This window comes from Acanthochromis polyacanthus, chromosome 5 (genome assembly GCF_021347895.1).
Source record: "Acanthochromis polyacanthus isolate Apoly-LR-REF ecotype Palm Island chromosome 5, KAUST_Apoly_ChrSc, whole genome shotgun sequence".
Classification (NCBI taxonomy): domain Eukaryota; kingdom Metazoa; phylum Chordata; class Actinopteri; family Pomacentridae; genus Acanthochromis; species Acanthochromis polyacanthus.
The window spans coordinates 26,295,070-26,319,730 of NC_067117.1; the positions used below are offsets into that span (position 1 = coordinate 26,295,070).

General features: G+C 39.1%; 1 protein-coding gene across 2 annotated transcripts in view; it reads left to right on the plus strand.

Annotated features, from left to right (window-relative positions):
• Positions 1-24,661, plus strand: part of cntn4 (contactin 4) — a 174,816-nt gene that overhangs the window by 89,563 nt on the left and 60,592 nt on the right. For both annotated transcript variants that reach the window (XM_022199057.2, XM_022199056.2), the window contains exon 6: positions 18,848-19,051. In XM_022199057.2, the coding sequence (XP_022054749.1) occupies positions 18,848-19,051 (204 nt within the window). The remainder of the gene's footprint in view (positions 1-18,847; positions 19,052-24,661) is intronic.

A 24,661-nucleotide genomic window follows, 5' to 3' on the forward strand; every position in this document is an offset into this window, starting at 1 on the left:
GGGTTTGGTTTTTAAGACCAACAGGGAAATAATTCCAACATGTCAGGCATCTTTGGGCACATGAAATACCCCCTCAAGACACTTGTCTTCGTACTAATAAACAGAGCCGATACAGGCTGTCAATTAGAAGTCCATTTTGTTGAGTTACATCTCTTGGTTGTAATAGAAGCCACTCTCAACGTGCCATTCAGCTGGATAAAGCAACTAGTCACTCTGCTGTTGTGATCCTTTTTGCATTAAGTAGATGCTATAAACACAATATTTTTGATGTGTCTCCAATGTAAACTCACTCATCATGCTCCAAAACCCTCCAATGTGATGTTTGAAATTTTGGTTTGCAACATTCAAAAGCATCTTTTTCTGCGTGTTTCAGCCTTTTATTGAGAAATAACGATAGAGGACATCTAACTTATTTAGAATAGAATATACAACAACAGGCCCCAAATCAAGCTTAAATAAGCGATCAGTCAGCAGGCAAAGAGCCCAAACTGTTCTTTTTTTGTTGATCTGAAATGCTGTTTTGTTGCATCTAAAATAGCACTTTGCTCTGCCGGTGCTGCCTGTAATCTGGTAATGGAGTCTTGTTAATTCCACTTTGTGCAGAAATCAAAATAAAAATTTTGAATTGACAGTCCATTGACAGAAAGCCTTGTTAGCAGTCAGTAAAATTTATATTCTGAATCAATTTAAATGAAATGAGCCTGGAAGGAAATGTGGTGTAAGATACACTGAATTAAAACTGGTGAGTGCTTTGACGCTTGTTTATAATGTGACAGATTTCATTTGGCTATTATCAGAAATGTTTGTGTGGTCGTTTCTGTTTTTTTTTTTTTTTGTTAATAATTGTCAAAGGACTGCACAGGGACACTTGCATTTGTTATTCTTCCCAAAGTCTGAAATCAACCATTTATTTTTATGAGACATTTTGTTGTATAAGTACATGCAGTGACAATAAACGCATGTAAATTGATTAATTTTTTTCATTTGCTGACATTTCTTTTAATGAATAAACAATTTCTTAAGACAGATCTGCAATGATTTAAGTTTCAGTGTTGCTTGCATATTTAGTTACATGATTTTTAAGAGTTAAAACACTGTCAGCTTTTCAAATCCACACTCAAACCATATTTCCAAGCAAGACTAATGTTGCCCTCTGTGCTGAATCTAGTTAACTGAGGCTAACTTACACATTGTACAGAAAAAAATGGAAGAAGAGTTGCTTGAGAGAGTAGAATAAATACATTCACATTTAAAATGCGGCAGCAAAATGGTCAACTATTAGCCATAAGTGACTTATAGTAAGCGTTTAAATCTCCCTAAACCGATGATGCAGTGTGTTTTGAAAGTAAACACTCATCTGCTTCATGTGTGACTTTATTTTGATGAATTTCATCGCCTATGTGATTAGAAACACTATACGGGACAGTAGTAAAAACCTGCAGTGCCACAGTGGAAAAGCTTTTTCATGCTCTACTAGGGGCATGAATTCAGGAAGCAGCTCAGTCATCAATCTCAGTTGTGTTCTTATTTTATTGCAAATCTGTTTGGCCTGTCAGAAGATATGCAATGGTGTGTGTTTTCACATAAATTCACTGGAACAAGATGACTAATGAGGAAAAAGCCAACTACAGCACCATGCATCCGAGAGGTGAAGAAATATAAAAATCTGCAGGCAGCCTAAAAGGCGAATGGGAAGTGATAAAAACAGAATGTAATTTTATATTCATGGAAAGTATTTTTCTCCATTCTGAGGGCTATTTGACCCAGAGAAAAAAAAATCCTGTCCTGTCAATTGGTCAAAATTAATTTGGTTTGTGTTGTTGTGTTTGTTTGTGCAGGTGACACCATCCTGATAAGGGTGATAGCCATTCAGGGTCCTATTTGAGAGGCAATTTTCCTTCTTCTGAATAGAGGAAATATTGGACAGTTTCAAGTTTCATCAGGTTGCTCTGAGCGGCAATCCATCCCTGCCTCAAACCCTGAATAGCAAACTATTTATGAAAAAATAAAACATGAAAAAAGATGATAGTGTGCTTGGAGTCTGAGCACTGTTCACATGTTCAGTCATGTGCAGTCATATTTCATGACATTCATAGTGGCACAGAGGAAATGTATCTCGCTGTGGCATCAGCAGCCTGACAGCCAATAACAAGACAATAATGACTGTCAGGCCACCTAAGCCACCTTCCTTCCCTCACAAGGACCTCATTGCATTTTAATCGAAATCTGCATGTGGGCGTTCAAGGAAAGCCTCTGCACATCCCTATTCAGTGCCATATGTTTGCAGACCTTCCCATAGTGGTGGGGCCCTCAGTGTATGCCCAAGGCTCTGGTGGGTTTCCACCTGCCAGAGGGGCTCTCAGAGGACACATTATGCATGGCAGACAGCTGTCCTGCCCGCTGTATGCGGCCTGAACTCGCACATGCAGAAAGACGTGCATGGACAGAAGAAGGAGCTTGGAAAATGGGTGGGCATGTGATGGGGAGAATTCAAAGGAGAATATAAAAGTATGTTAGTGTGCCTGCTAGCAGGGAAAGTATACATCTGCTGTATAGATGGACTATATAGGGTGCATTAGTGTGTGTTCAGTGGATGTGTGCATGTGTATTTTTAGGAGCGACCGTGAATGTGTGTCACTGTACTGTATTTGCTTTGCACACTAACAAGACAGATGCTATCAGAACGCTCAACCATCAGCAGGAAACGTCATCTGGAGACTCTGATCGTATAGATATTCTGGAATGATATAATAAACTTCAACAAAGTGCATATATAGCTACCAGCTTAGTACATGCATCACTAGCAGCAGTGTGTACTATGATAAATATTAGGGGCGTAACGAAAGGGTCAACTCATGAAACGATATGAAATACTCACGATATGATATAAAGATCAAAGAAAATCCCCAACAGTAGGAATTTATGCAAAAATTTCATTTTCTTTTCTTCCTTAAGCAGACATACAAAAAATAATGCTGCATCAGTACAAAATAAATGCTCTTTGAAAAAAAACAAAATTGTAGTTTTTTTTTCCCCTTATTTAGACTACAGTGCAAATACAAACATAAAATCTCAGTAAACTGCTTTGTTGTTGTAATAATCAGGATAACTACATTCTTGAATGAAAACAAATAGCAGTCCTAGGAGCTGCAGTGTAGACCTATAAATGTCTGAACTGTGAACTAGTTGTACTCGCCGCAGTATAGGGTGAACTGTAGCGGCATATTTTGCACACAGTTTTTGTTTTATTTGCAATCTTCTCACCGTTCTCTCGTCGTTTATATAGGAAGCCAAAATAAGTCCACACAACCGATTCATTTGACGAAGGAGCGTCAGCTAATTGCTCAACCTCGTCTTCTTCTGCTTTGAAGCGAGTGTTTTGCTACGGTAGGCCAAGAGGGTCAAAAATCATCAGTCTCAGTGGTGCGCGGCGCCCCTTCGCGTTTATTTCGTGCTTTTATTTCATGCGTCTTTGAATTTTATTTCACCATTTTTTATTTCGCACCACCCCTAATAAATATAATGATAAATATGGATTATGTCAGTCAGTAAAAGCATAATCTTGTTGACAGAGAAATCAAAGGTCAGTGATTGGAACTGGGTAACTGGGCTTCCTAATGAGAGGAGTTACTAAGACAGTGTAGTGGACACACTTCCATATTTTAGGATGATGGATGATACAAGCTTTTCTTCTCCAATTTCTCTCAGAAGCTGTAGGTAAATATGTGTTTGCCTGTAGGCTGAAGGATATGTGGTGAACTGAGAGTTCCCTGTTTTACACAAACTGCCATAACTTTCAGTTTCTCAACCCTTACTGGATGAATAAGCAGCGTTCTTCCACAAGATATTACTTCTATTGGTGTTTTAAGGTTGCTGGTGAAGAACCGTTCTCGCTCCAAAGTCTCCCACAGGTGTTCAGTAGAGAAGGTTGAGATATGGTGATTATGAGGGCCATGACTGATGATTTGCTGCATTTGTCATGCTTCTCCTCTCATTTAACAGCAAAATGTCTTGCAAAATTGATGTATTTTAATGAAATCGCTGTGATCAGTGGCTTCACCCCAAGGGGTGAAGTAGATCTGTCATGGCTAGCTTTGACAGGCAAATTTGTTCTGGACTGTCTTGACAATGTGAATGCCTGTGGGGACTTCTGCCACTTTCACATCGTACTGAAAGAAAGGCGAAGATGGGAAAGATCTCCATGTTTACTTAATGCAAGGATTCACGTTATATGATCGTTACAGATGTCAGCTGCTTCTCCCTCACTGATGCTGACTTACTTTTTCCTTCTGTTACACGTGGAGAAAAATATGGCTTTGCTTTGGTCCTGAAAGACAGCAGTATTATCACCAGTTTCATTAACAAAACAGTAAGACACAATGGAGTGTATATTTCTCCAAAGAACATCATAAAGCAAAGTTTATCAAAAACCACTATGAATGACAATACAAGAGTGTACTTTGAAATGTTCTGACAGAGTGCCGGAATGGAGTTGGACCTGTCACAAGTACTGTGTTTGTTCAATACATTTTAGCATTTAATTTCCATTAGCAGAATATTTTGGCCAATGAGAGAAATCCATGTTGGCTTAATTTTTCCAACACTTGGTTTTATACTAAGTTTGATAACTTTCAGTAACGTGAATTTTCCAGTTGTTAATACCACACATTTGTTGGTTACAGTGACTCCAATATGTCTTGGATGTTGCATAAGAGTCAGAGTGACCAAAACAGAAGAATCTGTAAGAGCATGTCAGATGAGTTTCACCTTCAACTTTGATTTAATCCTCCTAAGTCAGAGTACAAACTGGTCTGCAAAAAGGTTTTCATAAAGACAAATTTTTTTTTTGAAAGTATGTGAACTGTTTTCCATTAGTGACAGTGCTGTCTTGTTGTTGGTAAAGTAGCCGTTTAGACAACAGTTGTCTGGTGTCGGCAGTTAACTATCTACAGTTGTCTGTCAGTTTGTCCTGTAAAATGTCTGCAGGAAGCTTATTCAGATAGTCATGTAAACATTCATTTAAAATTCTGCATAACGAAAAATCCATTCCTCCATATTAATCAGCTAATCTAGTCTATGGCTACAGTAGAAGCAGACCAAGACATTCAAGACATCCCTTGCCCAAGTAATGTTTGTCAGTTCCTCCTTGGGAGATCCTGAGGTGTTTCCAGACCAGATGAGATATATAATCCTTCTCATGAGCTCTGACTCTCTGACCAGTTGGATATTCCTGGAAAACCTCCATTGGAAGTATCCCTATCAGATGCCCAAACCACCTCAGCTGACTCCTTTTGATGCAAAAGAGAAGAGACTTTACTCTGAGCTTTATGTCCAAGCTCTGTACCCTTGGAAGAAACTCATTTCAGCTACCTGTATCCATGATTTCATTCTTTGTCACTACCCGTAGCTCATGACCGTAGGTGAGGGTTTGAACACAGATCTCTAGTAAATCAGGAGCTTTGCCTTTCGGCTCAGCTCCCTCTTGACCGCAAAGGTCTGAAACAATGCCCACATTACTGCTGACGCTGCACTAAAACATCTGTCCATCTTACACTCCATTTTCCCATCACTCATGAACAAGATCCTGAGATACTTAAACTCATTCACCTGGGGCAGCAACTCACCCCCAACCCAGAGGGAGCAATTTATCCGTTCCAGCAGTGAAGCCATGGACTGAGACTTGGAGGTGCTGACACTCAGCTGCAAACTGACTCAGTGCACGCTGAAGGTCACAGTCTGATGAAGGCAGCACAAACACTTCATCAAAATACAGCAGAGATCCGACTCTGAGGTTCCCAAACTGGATACCCTCCTCACATCTATACCTTGACGTCTTGTCCATGAAATATAACATGCAGGAACAGAGACAAGGGGCAAAATGCCCAGCAACTACTAGAAGCATGTTTGACTTTGACCCTCACTTTGGTTGTATGAGAACTGGATTGCGAGTATCAATGACACTAGTACCGCATACTTCTGCAGTACCCCTATAAGGGTTCCCTCAAGGACACAGTTGTAGGCATTCTGCAGATCCACAAAACAAATCTAGACTGAATGGCCAAAATCCTACAACCCCTTCAGCAAAGAGTTGATCTACAGTCCCATGGCCAGGACTGAATCCGATGTTCAGCAATCAGTAGATACATCCCTTCCAGCACTGTTGGGCAAGCTTTCATTGGAGCACAACTTTCGGCCACTCTTTTTTTTAAATTGTGAATTCAGTTCAGGCAAAGTCAGGGTTTTTCCTGAAGGCTGATCATGCTCACTGTTGGGCATAGCCTAGTCACCTCACCAAGGTCCCTAGCAAAAGCTCTCAAAGTGACAATTTGACCAATCCATAGATCTGTTATTGACAGATCTGTTATTGACAGATCTATGGATTGTGGAAATTAATTTACAGTTTCACAGATAAAACTCTTCTAAATAAACAGTAGCCCATTTTATATTTGTTCTGCTTGTTGCTGCGTCAGGCGCCTAGCAACTCTAATCAAATAACAGCTTGAATGTCCCTCAGACTGTGGCTTCCCCCATCAAATACAGCCGTTTTGAATTTCTTTTGAAGGTCCCCCAAGATGAGACATGACACATTTTAATCTTCCCATGCACTACGAAGAAGGACACGTTCATCCCTGTGGTGTTTGTCGATGATACTGTATGTGACTCATATTTAGTAGTTTCTCTTTTTTTTCATGAGAGATTATTCTGCTCTTAATCTGATTAGCAGACGACACATTTCACAATCTCCATGAGTAATCTCCTTTCACAATCCCGCATTCAATCATATTTCTCCCTCTTCATCTGTCTGGGGACTCCAGCTCTCTGAAATAATATCACATGTCACTGTCACAGCATCCGTGCACAAACTCACAGAGCCTTTTTCTCCAAACCATTCCAGTCTTGACATAATGTAGCAGTTACCTCATAGTGAAAAGAAACTCCACTGACAAGCAGCCAACAACATGGCAGCAGCATGAAATGGGATCTGCTGTATTTTCTGAGAGTGACACTGTGAGTTGATTGGAGTTTCTAATCACGTATGAAAAGGTCACGGAGGAGTCTGAGCATAGAGCGCGCACATTTCCCAGAAGACGTGTGAGTGACATGCTTCCTAAATCTCCTTTTAAGCTCCTTAAAGTTTATAGTACACATAGCTCTCGTTATTGTTGAATTTGGAGAGCGTTCCTGCCTGTGTGTGGGATAGGAAACCATAAAAGAAAGAGCAGATCAACAAACGTGGAGCATAGGTTCGCATGTATATATGTTCTACTGTTTCCATGTGTGAAGAGCGTTCCTCTTTCCTTTTTCTTTGTGGTTGTTTTTCTGGTGTGTAAGCACCGCCGTCCCGTCTACCGGGCTACAGTCACACGGCGTGTCCTCAGGCTCCTCTGTGCTGCTACATAAACACAAATCCCTCAGTGCCTGTGGGGATTTCATCCCAGAAGAAATGCGCTGTCACCTGCTGTGCAAGGGGAAAATAACAATTGTCGAAAACATGACAGCTCCGTCCACACGCCGAGCCTGCTTACCAGAGCACTGGACTGCTGTTGTAAGTTGAATCCATAACACCCCATAGCTGGGTAGCTTTCACAGCTGTATTACCGTTTCTGGTCTTACACAGAACTCAGCAGCTCAATTAGTGGGACTGTTCACCACAGTCACACTGAGTGATTTTTGGACCAAACAAAGCAGGTTTACTTGGTCACTGTAGATGCCCGATATCCTCGTTTCCACAAAATGGTTTGGGGTAAAATCGGTTTTATTTTACGTTGCGAAACTGATAAATGGTGATAAAACAGTCAAGTCTGCTACATGAATGCAACATTTACAGTTGTGTGCTCCTGACATCTGGTAAATCATCCCTTGAAAAGCTCCTCTGACATTTATGGAACACCGAGAAGAAGACCTGAGTATCTAGCGACAATAGTCACTATTGTCTAGTTTAAAGCTGCAACCAGTGCTTATTATTTTCTCTCGTACTTAGCAAATTGCAAAAAATAATTATGTCCGAAAATCTGGGGTAAAAACATTGGAGATTCAAGAATTTGTAGACAATCGGCTAATTAAATACTAATCAAGTTATTAAGTTTTTACGTGTTTCAATGGCATATGTCAAAATCTCTTACCTCTTAGTGATAGTGTTGAAATAAAAGCATAATTGCCTTGTAGGAGAAAATTATCTCTCCAAAGCATGTTTACAAATGCTGAGGAGTACAACTGACATCTTTTTATCTCCAGAGGAGAGTGTGCAGCCCTGAAATACTACCTGAAGTGATGCAATCCAACCAAGCAGTGGTTGGGGCTGAAGAAGTGCAAAAATGAAAGAATGAGTTTACCAGACTTCTGTAGCTCACCCAATCTCTACTTCAGGGTAGCATCTTGAGGCTATGTCACCCGATGCTATATAATAACACATCCAAATCTCCCACCAAACTGTATTTTTCTGATCATTTGTTTTGTTAATGAGACAATGCTAAGAAGTGTAATGTTAAATTAATGGAGTACCTCATAGTAAAATAAGAATTCAGTAAGGTAATAGAGCAGCTACATCATTGCTGTAACCAGCTGTCTCATGAGTGGAGAACCACTGGGCTTCAGTTTTGTCCCATATGTTCCAGTGTGCTCAGTTTCACCTGTTGAAACAATGATGCAAGCCAGAGCCTTTGCTGCATCAGGTAGATGTTGCATGGATGTTGCAATCTTGTTCCCCTCCTTCAGGGAGCAAAAGATGTAATCATAACAGCTGAATTTCTCAGAGGCGCATGTCTCCGTTGTATTCTTCTATTTTAAAGTCAGTTCCATTCGGCGCTTCGAAGGTTAAAATAACAATGACAGTAATTGACTTGCTTCTTTTGAGCACATATGATCCTTCATCCAGTTACATACAAGGAATAGAATTTTGAGAATGGACAATCCAGGAAAGTTGCACCTTCCTCTACCCTGTGCTGCATAAATCAAAAACATATAAGGCAAGTGGATGACACTTTCTCTGCACATGCACACATGCACATATATTATGCACAGGGTCACCTGTCAGTGACATCCTTTATTCATTCAGCAGCAGCTAAGAAAACCAAAACAGTGATCCCTGCTAGAAGCAGTGTGGAAATGCTCCAACAAATTGGAGCTTCACAACCATACAGTCCCTGTAATCATCCGTGATTATGAAGTCACTCTGCAAGATAAAGCCAGCACTGGAAGGATTTTAATGTGATTTTGACATCTAAAGTTATATAAAAATATTGCTCTTCACTCAATTAATAATGCAAACAGCCTGAAATTTAATTACTCTCATAGTCTAATTTTTTTTTTAATATTGCATTTTAACTAGAATCCTTTTACTTATTTGGAATATGGGGATGTGGCACTGGAGGACAAACATTAAAATATTTCTATTCAAGTCTAAATGAGAGCTTCAGCATTAGTATTGGTTCATATTATAGCTAGTCAGTGTAGGGATGGAGGGTAGTAGGAATGAATGGGGAGAAGGTCACATTTTGCAAAACAGTAATGTTAAAATTCAGTGTTGTACCTTGACATTGTGGTCAGATTTTTTAAAAGGTTTAAATAAGTACTTTTACTGAAACTGAAAGGAGGACATTAGTTTAAGTGGAATCAAAGTTGCTTTTTTTTAGGGCAGTTTGATGGCATAACTTGCAAAATACATAAATCTAGGTAAAATATGTAATGTATAATATGTGTTTCTATAAGATATACAGGAACATGTGTGTAACTATTCATTGTATATTTATTACTCCAGGTAAAAAAAAAAGGATGGCTAGCTTCCAAAAACACATCAGGCAACACAGTATGATTTTCACTCAGCAGGGACTATTATTTTTTTCTACTGTCTTTCTGCTGCCTTCTAATGTGACCTGTGTCATCAGCCATCCTACCTGCTCTTTCAGTGGGTGCTGAATAGACGGAGAGATGAGGGCTGAGTGCAGATCAGCCATGACACACCCTGCCAGGCCAGAATCCAGCACAAAGGCAGAGCGGGATGCTGCCTTCACACTGCATCCTCACACTCATTCTCCATCTGACAGGCCAATGTCAGAGCATGCCAGAAATATATGGTAATTACTATGTGCAGAGTTCAAGGAAGGAGAGTGGATTAACACAACCTGGTTGCGTCACGAGTCACTTTTTTTTTTTTTTCCAAGCAAAGATGCCTTCGAAATGTTTGTTTCTCCCAAATGTGCAGTCCAGTTCCCCCTCCTGTCTGTCACTATGGATCAGAGGCAGCAAGAGGAGCTGAGAGGCTGTCAGTTTCTGTCTTTTTCAAAGCCAACTGCATTAATGGGCTGCCAGTGTGACCCAGTCGAGCTCTTTGTACTACGCGATTACTGTGTTTAGTCGTGGAGCTAATGCTGCTGACCTCTATTTTCTAATGGGGAGAGACCTTCAAGGGGCACTCAAGACTGAAGTCACTTGTGTGTGTCCCCTCTAAGAGTAGATTTTTTTTAGAGTGTGTATGTGTGTGTGTGTGTGTGTGTTGTCCCTGTTTCTCCTCCCACCCGAGGCTTCGAGAGTGCCGAGCATGTGCATCCTGTCCGGTCCTGTAAAGGAAACAGTGGATCAGAGGATTCTTGGAGCCTGCAGCAGATATGGGAGAACTGCACTCAGTAACACGATGTGGGATGACAGTAGTTTAACAGAGAAGGAGTTCTCTGAGTTTCCCTTTTTTGTTTGTTTGTTTGTTTCTGAGCAAAGAGGCAGCCTCTCAAATATGCTCTCCTAAATCAGAAAATGTGTAGATTCTAACAGGAGCAAATTGTGAGTTTATTTTCTCGGCTGACTTGAGGAATTTTTCATATGTGGATTTTGTTGCCTTGTTGTTTGGTTGCATGAACACTCCTCTCCGTGGTTCTGGAAGTGCTTCAGAAAAAGTAGTTCATGTTGTACCAGATCAACATGTTTTACCCTGTTTGACACATGGCCAGCAACCCCTCCTACTCATGAATCTAATGCCACGCCAGTGACGCCTGCAGAGTATTATCCAGCCTGGAAAAGAATGAGTTTGCATCATTTTGTTGCAAATTTGTGCATTTCACAGCATGCCCACATCCCACTGCTTTGTAATTGGGTAATTAAAAATGCATATTGTTGTCACAGTGTTTTCTTACATGTATTATTGATATCAAGTGATGAGGCAGCTGATGCTGATAATCTATTATGATGCCAAAACATCCTGATGTAGCGGCAAAGCTCCGGAAGTGCTTTGTATTGACAGATGGCTGATTTGCTTCTTGGCAAAAAATATACATATTCTTCTTTTGTTGTTGCTCAAGCTTGTCATAAATGTTGTATGTGTCCAAATGAATATGTGTTGCTTTAAACAGGAAGGACAGAACACCAGCCGCCCTCAGGGACAGCATCAGTTTCTGGCTTTGCTTTGGGGCTGCAGCAGCAGGATGAGAAGCAGGCCAGAGCCTGTGCTGTGTAGAAATTAATCACATTACAGGAAACAAAGAACATGACTGTCTTTTTTTTTTTTTCAGTCTACAGGTTACGTCATTGACTGTAACAGCAGTCAGAGTTATTTATTGCTCTACTTTTCCTTGAGTTTGCTCAGATGTCATTGGCTGCATTTTGTTTATCTATTTCAAATGAACTGTTAGCTTAAGAAGCAGTGCACATAATGATTTTTTTTTTCTTTGCTGGCTTTGAGGATGCATTATTTACAAGCCCGTATGGCAAGTTGCACTGAAATGCGTAGAGTTGATTTGAACTGTCGCTTTGAGTGGCAGCGTCAATCATTATTATGTTTAATTAATACATTTTTTGTCTAATTTGACACTTGGGGCTCAGTTTACTCACACAGACGGACTCCTCACACTTCATCTGTGTTCCAAAATGTTGGTTGGATGTGGCGTATTTGCCAGGCAGGGATGGTCAAACTTAAAATACCATTGAGTTCAACTATGGGAAGTGTAGGATCTAGCTTTTTCAGTGACTGACCCAAATTTTACTAAATGTTGCATCAATTTTTAAAGTTTTTTGTTGTAGCTGTCTCTTGTATTTCCACCAACTTTATCAGAGTAAAACACCATCACTGTTGTTCTTCTCGTGTTTGTCTTTTTGTGTTGTGCAATAACTAACACATACAATAGAAGTCTGAAAGGGTCTTTAGCATCACCATTACCTGTTTGCTAATTGAGCATGCTGCATAGATACTGCAGACTGAACTGGAATGAGGAAAGTGAATGTGCTATGTTGCATTTCTCTACTCGTTCATCTCTAAAAGTTTAGGTTATTTATTGTCAGTTTTTGCCACCTTGTGGATTTAGTTTAGATTCATCGAGGAAATCCCAAAATAGAAGAAAGAATATCTCAAATGTATACAGTGCCCTCCATAATTATTGCCCCCCCCCCCCCGGTCAAGATTGGTTCTTCAGCTTCTAATAAATTCATTTTATTTTTCTAGATAATATAGGACCACAATGGGGAAAAAAGAGCAAAATCCAACCTTTAATTCAAGTGCATTTATTCAGTGGGGGCAAAAAATCACACATTAAGAAATAATTATTTCACATCAAATCATGTGTGCCACAATTATGAGCACCCCTGATGTTAATACTTTGTACAACCCGCTTTTGCCAACAAAACAGCACTTCATCTTCTCCTATAATACATTTTTCAACAATTTTCAGTGTGAGAGTTTGCTTCTGCAATAAAAATTGAATTTATTTTAAGGCTTTCAACACATCTTAACCAGGGGTGCCAATAATTATGGAGGGCGCTGTATATCTTTTTGGTAGTCACTGAAATATTACTATAATCCAGTTCAAGGTGGTAGAATTTACATTTTTGATTGTTATATTTAGGAACTATTACTACAGTGTTACTTTAAATACCACATGCTCAGAGTATTCACTGATAGTTTTAAAAGCGTACTATACTGAATCAAGTCATTTTTCTCTGATATACAAGTAAATAAAGTGCAAATCGATGAGCAATGCTGGAGTAAAGTAGATATTCCTTTTAAGAAGGGATTATTTTCATTACTATGTGCACTGTTTCCTGGCAATGTAGTAGAATATATATACTTCTGTTTGCTCATATAATAAGGTACCATATTGACTGAGATACACATGCATCTCAACATACATGTCCATCCACAGGTGCCCCAACTTTATTGAGCCTTTTCCTTTTTAGGCCTTAATAAAGGATGATAGACCTTTACAGGATTACTGCCCACCATCTTTGTCTTCGAGCTCCGTCCTTTACATTATCACAAATCTGTCTGGGCGTGATCTGAGCCGTGCAAAGAGAAGGGCATGTTTGACTTGCACGTCTTGTTCCGTCTTTGAATATTCATTTAGGCCTGTCCTTTGAAGCTGCTCCTGGGTCTCCTTGTGCGAGTAAAGCAGCTTTATTCGTTGTGACTCCTGCAAAGTGATCTTTAACCCAGGAGGGACCACAGAGAACTCCTCTAGGACTTCTGCAGACATCTCTTCAGTGGATCGTGTTTTGGATGTAGCCAGTTTTTTTTTTTTTTTGACAGATCAAAAGCAGATTCGAAATTGGTGTCCTGCAAATAGTTCAACTTTATGATTGTTGTGCATTTCCAGCTTTACACAACCTTTTGTCTAAATTTTCGGACTGTAATCTAAAACAACTTGCTCATGTGCAAAGGCTTTTCTGTTACGACGGCAATGATTGTTATGCTGCAGGGCAGCTGGATTTCTTCAATTTGTTTAGGAGACGTCCTTTTTTTAGCATTGTGTAACCCATAAAATCAATGTCCTGGATGATTTCGGGAGGACCATTCGGCCAGCTGTGTGAGGCATCTCATTATGTCTTTTTGCTCTCTGCGGTATTCTGCAGCTCATGTTGTGCCATGTAGTCATGTGGGTTTTAAACACAGAACGAGAGCAGGTGCAGATAGTCCAAAAGCACTGGAGAGGAAACAAACACAAACAACATGCCTTATCCTGCCTTGAAGTGTCCCTCATCCCTATGGATCTCTGCTGTGCCATCATTCTGTGTTCAGCTCCACACAAACAGCAGCCAAAGCCTAAGCCCAAACCCCAAATGGCGCTGATGGGTACAGTTCCTGCCCCTCTCAGCCAGCAGGAGTAGGGGATCCTGGTGTGATAAATGGCCGAGCTGCTAGGGAGGTGAACGGAAAGGGTTCCTCCAAGACTGTTTTGTTTAATTGCTAGTCTCCTAACAAGTGATAGGACTTGATTGAGCTCAGCAGGAAAATAGCGTCCCTGTCAGTTAGACCGAATGCAGACTCCATAGCAGCAGATTATGTCATAACATTCAGATCTGATGAGTAGACATGGGTGAAGTGAGGGAGTCAATCTTAAAGAAACCTATCGAGAACTACTACTCGTGTCATATTTATTCGACATATTCAAAACAATACACAACAAACATTCAGTATTTCTTTGATATGGTGACATGTGAATTTTATGTCATGAAATCCTTCGAGACCAGGTTGTGAAATGAGGTTAGATTTCATTTTAGATGCCATATCAACACTCTGCTCTGCAAACACTTCTGAATTGCATGATGATTTTCCTATAAAAGCAACATTAGACACAATATCAGTGGGTGCATTGTGGTGCTGATTCTGGTGAAAGTGACCACAATGTATAATTTGTATTTTGCTCATAAAGACCCTTGTTGTTCCCATTTTTCTGCCGTGCATTTGTCTCAATTTAAACACAGGCTCACACTAAATTGGATTATTGACCAGGTTAATGGAGTCCCATAATTACTTGATTCAATCCACTGTAACAGTAAGTCATTAGTTATTATTACATGTTAATTACATAATTATCATAATTTTATTAAATCCTTAATACTTGTCTAGACCGTTGCTTTTTGTAATTACTTCTCTTTCCTTAAAGCATCTCATGATGTCAAATCCGGAGCCTAATGAACCAGATAACTGCATAAACTGAAGTCTTCGGTCTTGATCTGGCTTCTTACCAAACGCATTAATTATCATTAAAATGAGCTGAGTTAGCTTCACTTTCACACCTTTTCAGGAGCCATCCATGAAGCTCTATAGAGACAAACACCACTGGTGGCTGTGAATTTATGGCTTACTGGCAAAAGCCAACAAATCATAGTGATGCTTTTATATTGTAGGTGTTTGATAGTGTGTAAATTGATCTCATGTGCCTCAAAATGTTTATTTTGCTCACTTTGAAAAGCTGTTGCACAATCATGTGATATGACAAAAAGACTGCTGTTCAGAATCTAACAAGGTGTACTTACTAATATGATGCCCCACTTCCTATAATTGATAGTAATGATGGCTTTCTGATGAATGTAAAGATAAAACTCAGTCTGTTTTGCATTTTGAAACAAAGAAACTGTCAAACACACAATTATTTCTGGTTTAAATGAGTCCAGTTCATTTTGTAAATCATATTTTATCTGCCAGAAGCATCAGGTTGCCAAGCAAACTTGTAATGCACAGTTTAGATAAGACTATTTGTAGACTTCAAGGAATTAAGGTAGAAAACCAAATTTCTATTAATCAGTTGTTATTATGTATGAGTAACTATTTTTCTGCCTCACATGAATTGTTGTATCATACAGAACTGTTACTAGGGAGACCTTATTATTCCTCAATTAACTTGCAATGGCTTGCTGCACAGATTTAAGATGAAACAGACAGAGCAGTTGATTCTATAAAACAAATTAGAAAAGACGGATTCAGGATTATTTGAGGATACTTTTGTGAAGCTAAATGTGTTCTATTTGTGGCAATAATGATTTTAAATTTAATCTGAAGTCGTGACTGTTTCATACACAGAAGAAGCATAGCAAAGTGGGTGAAATGTTGCTAAATCACCATAATTACAAGAAAAAATAGATTTTATTCCAGTTTAAAAGCTGTTTTAGTAGATTAGCAGGCACAAAACTGAAGCTGTACGAGAATATTTTTGAACCTGTCCCTAAAACTGTGAGGACGGTGTAAAATCCACTTTTTTCTCTGCACTGTAGACGTCTGCACTTGTTGCATGTCAAACCACATTTATTAATAAATAAAGAGCTCCATGTAGATGTTCCAGGTCCAGGAGCCGGTGTCATGATTGGCAGCTCACATGGACACATAAGTGGAGCAGAGTCATTATTAATGTTATTACATACACACAGTATGTTTTACTGCAGTCCATCAGTGTCTTAGCATTAGCAGAACTGGTAATTTCAGATGTATTGCTGGAAGGACCTTTCTTGTTAGCAGACAATGCTGTAAACATGTGCTTCCTTTTTCTTAGGTTTTGTTCAAAATCATCCAGTCATTCCCCACTTCATACTCTCTATCTGGGGAACACTATATGTAGGAGGTCCTCGTCAGAAGTGTCACTTTGGGACTCTACTTGAATCACGGTGCTTTTAATTACGTCTCCGCTGTCGCTCAGTTAAAATGCGTCAGATCAATTCCAACTTTGATAGAGAACCGACTGGCATTTTTGTGATAAATACATATCATACTAAGCACATCATTCAGATTTCATAAATGAAATTAACATTTTTCTTTGCTTGTGTTGTGGTACATCATTATGCTTCCAGTGAACATATTATGAGTTATTTTTTTATTTTGATGTTTTCACACCATAACTCATGAATTAACTTCATACTTGTACTCATTTCAACAAGCCACACGTATAGAAAAGATATATTTCATAGAAAATACATCTTAACACAATAAAATACATTTTAACACGATGAAATAACTGACAGAAATCTATGAAAATGCCACCAGTCCTGAATTGGCTCTCTCGTCTGTTTGCCATTCTCCAATGCATGATGGTACATATTGCTTGACTATAGGCTGTACTCTGCATTGTGGGATCCTTTGAGTGCACTGCGTAATGTGTAACAATTGTAACTTAACATTCAGACAGCACTACAAAATGTTCAACACACTGTATAGTGTGTAGCGACTGATTTCAGACACAGCCTTAGTGTTATCTGTGGCCATTGGTTCAGCAATGAAATACATGTTTATGTTGGTAGCTTTGTATTCAGTTTGACTAATGTTAGCAGGATCAAGTAGCCTACTGTCTCAGTGTTTAAAATGTGGAAGCTTCTAGAAGAATTTTTACACATGAAGCATTAAGAAAACATGGAGACCGATATGTCAGGCGTGACCAAGCCGCAGCACAATGCTATATGTTAGCTGCTAGCCCAAGTTTGTGCACTTGGTCTGAGCAGTTATTTGAAATCGCAGTGTGACTAAGTGCAACATCTAAATTGGTAAAGCTTCTATTTTATGTTAAAGGTAAAATGTGTGACAGCATTTACGAGACATAATTCGACATACTAGACATAAGGGAACCTGGTTATTTGATACAGACTGCAGCATTTGTTTCAATAAAATTAGCATACATTTGAGTAACAAAGCGCTATTTGCTTCAATGTAAATTACTAAGTGTTTGGATGGGAGTGACTTTTTTTTCTATTGGCTTCCCTTTATCCTGGTTTCATTTTGATGTGGCTAGAGCTACCTTACTTGTCATCAGTAGCAATGCTTCTTCATGTTGCATGTGTTTAAAGACCACCTCTAGTGAAAATCATTCCTAGAGAGTCGGGTGTCATTGTTAAAAACTATTATTATGAAGGTAACTCAACAGTCCTCAACAGAGGAACCTGGGAAATGTCTTTTTTCATCCTTTATGTCTTTCAACCATTTTAAAAATGTTTTTGAGGATTCTAGAGATACTTTCAAAACAACAGGAAGTCTTTTCTAACATCCATGTTTGTAGCATTGTTAATTTGGCTACTTAATTAGCTTAACTAAACATAAAACTATGCTAATATGTGTGGACCACATATTGGGGGCTTTAGCTGGCTAGCATGCAGTATGACTGTGAGCTGATAACAGGATAATAGATACACCCCCTGTCAAAAGGACACTGTCTCATTCAAATAAAGTAGAACCTGTCCTACAAATTTTGACAGGGGGTGTATTTCATCATATGGATGTGATCAGGGCAGGACTCCGATCATACATGTAAAGTTTCAGGCAGATCGGAGCATGTTCAGGGCATTTACACAGCATTTGAAATTTCATGACGAAGGATCAAAATTCCACAGGCCGCCACGGACACGCCCTTTGACTTTGGAAAAAGATTTTAATAACTTTGGATCATTAAGGCCTCCTGTATGTACGGGCCGAATTTGAGGTGAATTGGAGTTTCCCCCTAGGAGGAGTTCGCTCTAGAAAAAAAATGAAAAATGGGCAAAACCTGACATTCAACTCAAAATAGCTCACTTCCTGTTGGGTTTGGAATGTGGCTTTCACTGACTTTTTTGTTCAGCCTGATGTGCTGCATATGTGTACCAAATTTGGTAGATACACCTCCTGTCAAAAGTTGTAGGACAGGTTCTACTTTATTTGAATGAGAAAGTGTCCTAAAACTTTTGACAGGGGGTGTGTATAAATGTGCTATTTAAGTGTCGCAAGTGTCTTTGAGTTTGTGTATCTTACTGTGAAGTCTTAAGTGCTTTTTAAAAAATAATTGTAATTCTCTGTTGTTGCTTCTAGTTGGTGGTCTAAGGAACTGTAATTAGTTTAAAAAACAAAAACCCCAGTGTCTCTTACATCCCTAGTTACATATGCAGATCTCATCTGCATGAAAAATGGCCATTTGAGATGAGTCCAGATAATTACATTTGTTTGTAACCTCCCACAGATCCTGTCATCAATTTTCACCTTAGCGTGATAGAACTTAGTCACCATTTTCGCTATCCAGAGGTGGTCTAAAGCTTATTTCACACCACCCTCACAACCAAAATATCTCAGTTCTTTTTATCCTCTTTCATTACCTTCTCATGCATTTAAATTAAAAGGTCTCTTTTTCATGTTTATCCACAGATCTGATATTTTCCTGGATCTTTAATGAGTATCCGACGTTTGTGAAGCAGGACACTCGTCGCTTCATCTCACAGGAGACAGGCAATCTGTACATCGCCAAAGTGGAGCCCTCGGATGTTGGCAACTACACCTGTGTGGTGACCAACACCGTGACCAAGACCCGAGTCCAGGGTCCGCCCACTCCACTGGTGCTCCGCAGCGATGGTGAGTTCTGCTTGTAGAAACATTTACTAGACAAACCAAGGTACAAGCAAACATTAATAAGCGCATAGGATTTATGGCTTAAATTTGTGGAGTAGTAAAGTAAACTTTATTGCAAAGCTGACCAAGTAATAAAGTTTCCAATTTAAGAGTGGATGGACGGACAGACAGACAAACAGATAGATTCAAGGTATCTAGTAGCGCACATATTTTCCATTATGAAAAAGAAAGAAACGAATGTACAAAGGAACTGTAATAAAGGTGCAAAAATTCTGGATATATACAAAGAAGTTGCAAAATTGTGTGTATTGTCAATAAAAGTGCAAAATTGTTGCCATTTATGATAAAGATCCAGAAGAAATTAATATAAAAGTAAAATAGATTGTCTTATAAACAATAATATACTGGATCTGCATATATATGTATATATACACACGTGGACAAAATTGTTGGTACCCCTCAGTTAAAGAAGGAAAAACCCACAATTCTCACTGAAATCACTTGAAACTCACAAAAGTAACAATAAATAAAAATTTATTGAAAATTAAATAATCAAAATCAGCCATCACTTTTGAATTGTTGATTAACATAATTATTTAAAAAAACAAACTAATGAAATAGGGCTGGACAAAAATGATGGTACCCATAACTTAATATTTTGTTGCACAACCTTTTGAGGCAATCACTGCAATTAAATGATTTCTGTATTTGTCAATGAGCGTTCTGCAGCTGTCAACAGGTATTTTGGCCCACTCCTCATGAGCAAACAGCTCCAGTTGTCTCAGGTTTGATGGGTGTCTTCTCCAAATGGCATGTTTCAGCTCCTTCCACATATGTTCAATGGGATTCAGATCTGGGCTCATAGAAGGCCACTTTAGAATAGTCCAACGCTTTTCTCTCAGCCATTCTTGGGTGTTTTTGGCTGTGTGTTTTGGATCGTTGTCCTGTTGGAAGACCCATGACCTGCGACTGAGACCAAGCTTTCTGACACTAGGCAGCACATTTCTCTCCAGAATGCCTTGATAGTCTTCAGATTTCATCGTACCTTGCACACTTTCAAGACACCCTGTGCCAGATGCAGCAAAGCAGCCCCAAAACATTACTGAGCCTCCTCCATGTTTCACCGTAGGGACAGTGTTCTTTTCTTCGTATGCTTGGTTTTTGAGTCTATGAACATAGAGTTGATGTGCCTTACCAAAAAGCTCCAGTTTGGTCTCATCTGTCCAAAGGACATTCTCCCAGAAGCTTTGTGGCTTGTCAACATGCATTTTTGCAAATTCCAGTCTCGCTTTTTTATGAGTTTTTTTCAGCAGTGGTGTCCTCCTTGGTCGTCTCCCATGAAGTCCACTTTGGCTCAAACAACGACGAATGGTGCGATCTGACACTGATGTACCTTGGCCTTGGAGTTCACCTTTAATTTCTTTGGAGGTTGCTCTGGGCTCTTTGGATACAATTCCAACGATCCGTCTCTTCAATTTGTCATCAATTTTCCTCTTGCGGCCACGTCCAGGGAGGTTGGCTACTGTCCCGTGGGTCTTGAACTTCTGAATAATATGAGCCACTGTTGTCACAGGAACTTCAAGCTGTTTAGAGATGGTCTTATAGCCTTTACCTTTAAGATGTTTGTCTATAATTTTTTTTCGGATGTCCTGGGACAATTCTCTCCTTCGCTTTCTGTTGTCCATGTTCAGTGTGGTACACACCTTTTCACCAAACAGCAGGGTGACTACTTGTCTCCCTTTAAATAGGCAGACTGACTGATTATGAGTTTGGAAACACCTGTGATGTCAATTAAATGACACACCTGAGTTAATCATGTCACTCTGGTCAAATAGTTTTCAATCTTTTATAGAGGTACCATCATTTTTGTCCAGGCCTGTTTCATTAGTTTGTTTTTTTAAATAATTATGTTAATCAACAATTCAAAAGTAATAAGTAATAGCTGTTTTTGATTATTTAATTTTCAATAAATTTTTATTTATTGTTACTTTTGTGAGTTTCAAGTGATTTCAGTGAGAATTGTGGGTTTTTCCTTCTTTAACTGAGGGGTACCAACAATTTTGTCCACGTGTATATATATACACACATGGACATATATTTTGATGTATACATGATACTTTTTTAGATGTCTGTTCTATAAACAGTATTTAAGCAGTATATAATTGAATTATGAAACATGTCATACTTCAGGAAGGCACATTTAATTCTTTATTTAATGTTTTGTTTCTATCTTTAATATATCTTTTATTAAGTCTTTAGTTTTTAGTTCTACAATTCAATAAAAATGTACATCCACCGTTATATCAGATAAAGCTGAAATCATTTGGTAGAATTAATACAGCACAGCTGAGAATTTGCACAGATCCCATCAGGATAAGAACAGGAACCATTCAATCTGAGCTCTGCGGGTGCCTTAATATAGGACAAGCATTTTTAAGGAATACAAATGAAATCCAAAGGTTAATTATCTCTTTCTTCGCTAATTTCAGCATGTCATTTAACATGGGGATCTGATGCTTTAGGCTGGCCTTATCAAGGCACTCCGGAAGAAAGGTCATTGTCAGCAAGTAATCTAATTGTACGCTTCCATCCCAGAAGCATGCTCTTTACCATATTTAAAGTAATGCAAGGATGTATGAGGAAATATGAATCTAAATATAATTTCTGATAGAAATCTCTCTTCTGACATTTACATAGGCTTTTGTCTTCTCTTTTATCACAACTGGTCTTAAGCAGTTAAATACCCTTCAGAGAATAGACGATCCCTCTTGTGAAGCTGCTTTGATTGGCCTCGTTATCTGAAATTTTTGTTTAACTTTTATACTATATTAACAGTAGTATTGTTGTATAATTTTTAAGAAAAAGTTATTAAAACTCCCAATAATATTTTTAAATGTCATTATTTCAAACCACTTCCATACAATGAGTTATAAAATATCCTTTAATGTTTATGTACATGTTGGAATCATTCATAAGAAGGTTTGCAATTGTTGACAAGTAAAATTCACAAGAACATATCATTTTCAGTCATAACTGTAATGCAGTATTGTTCAAAACATTTTTTTTTCTTACATAAACATAGATGCAGTTTGCACTGTAGTGCTTTTGTGACATTTAGTTCTTAAAAATTTGTGACCAAGCATTCCAGAAGGTGGGACATTTCCAATTTTAAAAGCAACCATTTTCAAATTGGCCTTTCTTGTTATGTGTTAGTCAATGCATGTACGAATAAATCTTAGTCGACACATCCGCTGATATTAGCTTATCACGGTTAGCCTGTTTAATGGTTAGTTGGATTTCAGCTTTGCTATTTTTATCCAGCATCATGTATTGTGTTGAGAGTTAGAAACAGCACAGAAATACGCACAGATTACACAGAAATGTGTAAATGAGAACAGCTTTATAGGGAATTCATCTGTTATAAAATGGAGTATATGTGAGCACAGAGAGCAGGAGAGAAGGAAATGGATGTAAACACCAAGTTACAGATTGTCATAACACAGTTATGACAAAAAATGGGAAAAGAAATACCAAAATGCCAGGAAAGAGTATTCATTAAACAGTAATCAATGTTATCACTGTAGATGCATCGTCATAGTGAGAAGTGCAGCACTTCAATGATCTGAAATCAAACTACAGATTGTGTAATACCTCTAATGTTTCCAAACCATTCTGCCAGGAAGGGCGGTCCCCAGGTAAATCCTATAAAGGTCTTACAGGTGCATTTATGTAATATTATTGCTTATATAAATGATAAAGACATAGAAAAAAGTGTTGTCTATCAGTGTTATTATTGGCAGCAGCAGCATAGCAGTCTGTCGAACCGGCAATGACTGTTTTATGAAGCTGTTCATGAAACTGCTTGCAAGATATTTGCTGTACTGCTAGCTGTTGTGTGGATTTACAGCGCATTCTTGGCAATAATTGGCATATCATGGCAATGGCAGGCCAAGATACATGGGTACCTATCATCGCTCTTGCAGAAGTGCCTGTCACGATGCACTGGCCAGCAATGGTCCCCCACAGACCTTTTGGTGGACATTGTCCAGTGTCACCCTCCTCATTTAGACAAAAGCTCAGATGGGATGGCAGGTTTAGCCACCAATGCAGCGACCCATGCAGCAGGTTGTACAGGGTTACATGGTCATCGGTAGCAGGTTAACCATGACCTGGCCTGACACCCAAAGTTGAAGTTCAACTACAATTCTGTAGGTTTTACAGAATATCAGAGAAATTGGTCCCTTAATCACTGCTCATTTGGTTTATTTTAACTGTGCTTGTGTTGTTCTACTTTTGTAATATGTGGTTGACTTTAACATTTGGGGGGAAAAGGACTGAATTCCACTACTTTTTTTGGCAAACTGTATCAAACTTGAATGTTATCCTTTAAATTAAAGCAAAATCATCTGACATTAGATTTGTATCTGGTTGGCTAAACGTTCTAGTGATGTCGAATCCAGGTTATAGGAAACAGATAAGCCCGTTTGTGAGTGCTTAACTCTATCCAAGCACTTCCCAAGCCCTTCCTTTCCCTTCCCTGCTTCTGCCCCTTTCTTTTTTCATTATGCGTTCATTTCACCGCCGCAGCCGGAGCAGCAGATAAACGTCAGCCCTACCTCACCACCATAGTGAGGGGGTGCTCAGATGGACACATTAAACAGGTGTCCGCTACAAAAGGTTATGGTATAAGACAATTACCTGTCCACTTCCACCTGTCTGCTCTTACATGGGTGATAGCATTTTGGTTACATTGCAGTATGAGACAGTTGCGATAAGGATCTGAATTAGCTTTCACAGTCACTCAGGGAGCCATCGTGATAGCGCATGCCTCACCAAATCAACGTGACGAAATTGGCCTGTTTCCTCCATCTCCAGAGCTATTTGTGCAACACAGCCCAGAATTACAGCAAATGGGGGGGAAACCTATTGTTGCACTCGTGGATGAGAATGGCTTAAAATACCATGTCGAGCAGCCGGGCTGAGAGCTGCGAGGAATGACAGCCAATTACAAACTCATTGATATCATTTACCTTAGCATCATTTAAAGGGGAGAATAAAAACACACTGGCGCTGCTTTTTTCTCTTTTTTTCAGTGATGTTAGACATTCCAGTTTTGATTTATGAATAAGTCTGTGTACCAAAGCTAGAATGCCACAACATTCCTGTCTTCTTCCTTTATCCGGAGATTTTTAGCATGCACAACAGCGATATTATAATCCGCCAGAGCTGCTTCACCGACAGTGAATGGGATGTTTTGTAGACACAGTGGCAGTACCCAGGGGGATTTTATGGGCCCATTTTCTGGTTCATAGCTGTTAGCACTACAACAAGATGAAACTCATCTGGATGTAAAAGCTCAAACCGTCTATGAATTCTCAAAATTGTTTTTTTCCATTGAACATCAGTGTGTCGCATGTCCGCTAGAGAGCTGTGTTTTGGCTCCCTTTTCTCATTATTTTCAATGGGAGAGCATTCTGTGACAGCACTGAGAGCAGAGCGCGCTTCTGCTGCTCAGATCGCATAGCGTTGGAAGTGAAAAAAAATTAAATAAATAACATTTCAGCTTAAATTAAAAAAGCGAGCTGTACTTGAAAAAGATTTTCAGTAGCTGGG